This window comes from Chrysemys picta, unplaced genomic scaffold, assembly GCF_011386835.1.
Source record: "Chrysemys picta bellii isolate R12L10 unplaced genomic scaffold, ASM1138683v2 scaf5843, whole genome shotgun sequence".
Taxonomy (NCBI): domain Eukaryota; kingdom Metazoa; phylum Chordata; order Testudines; family Emydidae; genus Chrysemys; species Chrysemys picta.
This window is the reverse complement of record NW_027058543.1, coordinates 1-2,524: the sequence shown is the minus strand read 5'-3', so window position 1 is coordinate 2,524 and position 2,524 is coordinate 1. Positions and strand designations below refer to the sequence as shown.

Genomic DNA, 2,524 nt, shown 5'->3' with positions numbered 1-2,524 from the left:
ATTGTTGCTGCTTTGGCCTGAGCCAACGATGCATCACTGTTGGCACAGGAGGAATCCCGTCTGGCTTCTGCGGGGCTGCCTGAGGCCTGACGTGTTTTCCTGAACCGGCTCCTAAGTCAATACAGTTTAGTTTGTTTTAGCCAGGTGAGTTTATCCCTCCTCCCCCTCAGGCTGCAGCTAGTTGTTTGGTTTCCCTGGCGGAGCTCGCCCAGAAAAGGACTAAAACAAATCAGAAGAAATCTAAGTCCCCAGAACACGAGAACAGTATCTCAGAGGGCAGTCTCAGTATCTCTGCGCAGTCTGAGCCAGTGAGTGGGGATGGCGCCTGGAGAACCTGTTCTTGGCAAGGCCCTAGCAGCCCCCAGGCAGACTCTGACGCAGAATCCATGTCTCACGGCCCAGCGGACAGGTGGGGGGATTGAGGGGACAGATGATCTCGGGGGGAGGGGGTTGCAAGCAGGGGAAGAGTAGGAGGTTGCGGTGAGATTGCCCACCATGAAATGGCAAAGGGATTCCCTGGCTGCTGGGCTCTTCATTGAAGGGAAACGATAAAGAGACATGGACAGAATTGCGAACAGGGCAGTGGGTGGTTCTGTCAGAGCTCGGAATTCCCCGTATGTAAAATCAGGTGTTAGGTGTGGGAAGCAGGGGTGTGTCAGTGTGTGTGTGGGACAGGCTGGGTTATCTGTGTGGGACAGGCTGGGTTATCCGCAGCAAAGCACTGGTGGTTCTTGTTCAGTTGATCTGCTTTACCCAGTGTCTCCTTTCGACCTGCACTGACCTGGTGCAGCCGTAGCCTCCTCTCTCTGGACGCTGCAGGGGAAGGACCCGTACTGCAGTTGCAGCAGGCTGTGAAGGGCACATGCTGCTGGCCTTGGGCTGGCTATTGCAGGCCTCAGGGATGCTCCTTTCCCAGTGTGGGGGTGGCAGATTTGCAGAGCTTATTGGCAGCCCTCCTGTCACATCCCAATGGGGTAGTTGATGGTAGCAGCCCCCATCCTTCGCGGGGGAGGAGGAACGTCAACCCGACCTCTGGGCTGCACCCACAGCCTGGCTGGCAGCTGGGAAGACAAATGATGGGCGGCAGCATGATGCCAGGGACCACTAACGCTGAGGGGGGCTTGTCTAGATCTGCTTCCCCTGCCCCACCTTGGGGGAGCCTCCTGCCTGGGGGGCCCTTCCCTCCCTCACCCGAAATCAGGCCATGCCAAGCAGGGAGCTCGGGGGCAGCTCATCCCCACGGAGGCAGGTGCATAATCCCCCTGACTCAAAGAGCAGCCGCACCCACAGGCCGGGGCAGGGAGTGGGTGGGTGCGACGTGAACGGGCCTGGAGCCCGCGGGTGTGCCCCTCCATGCCAGGCAGGGAGCAGGCCCATGTTCCAACCGGCTCTGAGGGCGCCCGGCCATTGAACGGGGTGGCAGGAGGCTCAGGCTGACCTCTCTGCCGCGGGCTACAGCACAGGGCTGAGGTGAGTGACTGGTGAGCCCCTTTCTGACGCTGCCCCTAGCCCCACCCCTGGCTTTGTTATCCTCTCCCCCTTCCAGCAGCCCGGCCTGAGCGTGCTGGGGCTGTATGAGACACACCCAGCAGAACGGCCTGTGCCCGCAGGTAGCGCAGTGCCCCAGTGAATGACCAGACCACTGGGTATACAAGACAGCTGCCGGGGAGCAGCGGGCCGGGCAAGGGCAGAGAGTCAGCCTCCTCTTCGTCTGTTCTGACACTGAATGGGGCTTCTCCTTCCACTGGGCTGTGGCAAGGAGACAGCTCCCTAGCCTTTGTCTGCTAGCCTTTGTGCTGGCCTGTACCCCACGGCAGGGGCTGCCACCGGAGAGGCTGGGGTGGCTGCAGAGTGAGTGGCCTCCCGCTGCACCATTGCCCTCCTCGCTGCGGCTGGATGGTCACAGCCCTTCCTCAGCTGCCTCATGCCCTGCTCAGACTGCAACTCTGGCCTGGTGGGGAGCAGCCAGAGGGGCTTGGAGTCCCAGAGGAGAGGGTTGGGGTTCCAGGGAAGCAGCGGGGGATTGCCCCCACAAACACACCACTCTTGTCCAACCCAGGCACTGTGAGGAAATGGTGGAGCCCTCCTCTGGCTCCTTTTCCCCAGGCTCGAGGTGACTGTTTTCCCTCTGCCCACAGAGCTGGCGGTGGCACAGTGCACACAGCGCCCTGTTGACATCGTCTTCCTGCTGGATGGCTCGGAACGAACTGGAGAGGTGAACTTCCGCAGGGCCCACAGCTTTGTGGAGGAAGTGTCCCACCGCCTCACGCTGGCCAGGGGTGACAATGACAACATGAATGCGCGGATCGCCCTCCTGCAGTATGGCAGAGAAAACGAGCACGTGGTGGTCTTCCCCCTGACATACAACCTGACCTACATCTCAGAGGCCCTGTCCAAGATCAAGTACCTGGACTCCTCCGCTAACATCAGCTCCGCCATCCTCTATGCCGTCAACAACATCGTCACGAACCCGCAAGTCCAGCAGAGAGCTGCCCGGCGCCACGCCGAGCTCTCCTTCGTCTTC

General features: G+C 60.6%; 1 protein-coding gene across 1 annotated transcript; it reads left to right on the top strand.

The window, feature by feature from the left end:
• Nucleotides 1–2,068: 2,068 nt before the first annotated feature.
• On the top strand, nucleotides 2,069–2,518 carry LOC135980672 (collagen alpha-2(VI) chain-like; the record flags this gene model as incomplete). The annotated part of the gene is made up of 1 exon (XM_065580588.1): nucleotides 2,069–2,518. A coding segment is annotated over one exon (450 nt), but the record flags the coding sequence as incomplete, so codon positions are not given.
• Nucleotides 2,519–2,524: the final 6 nt, after the last annotated feature.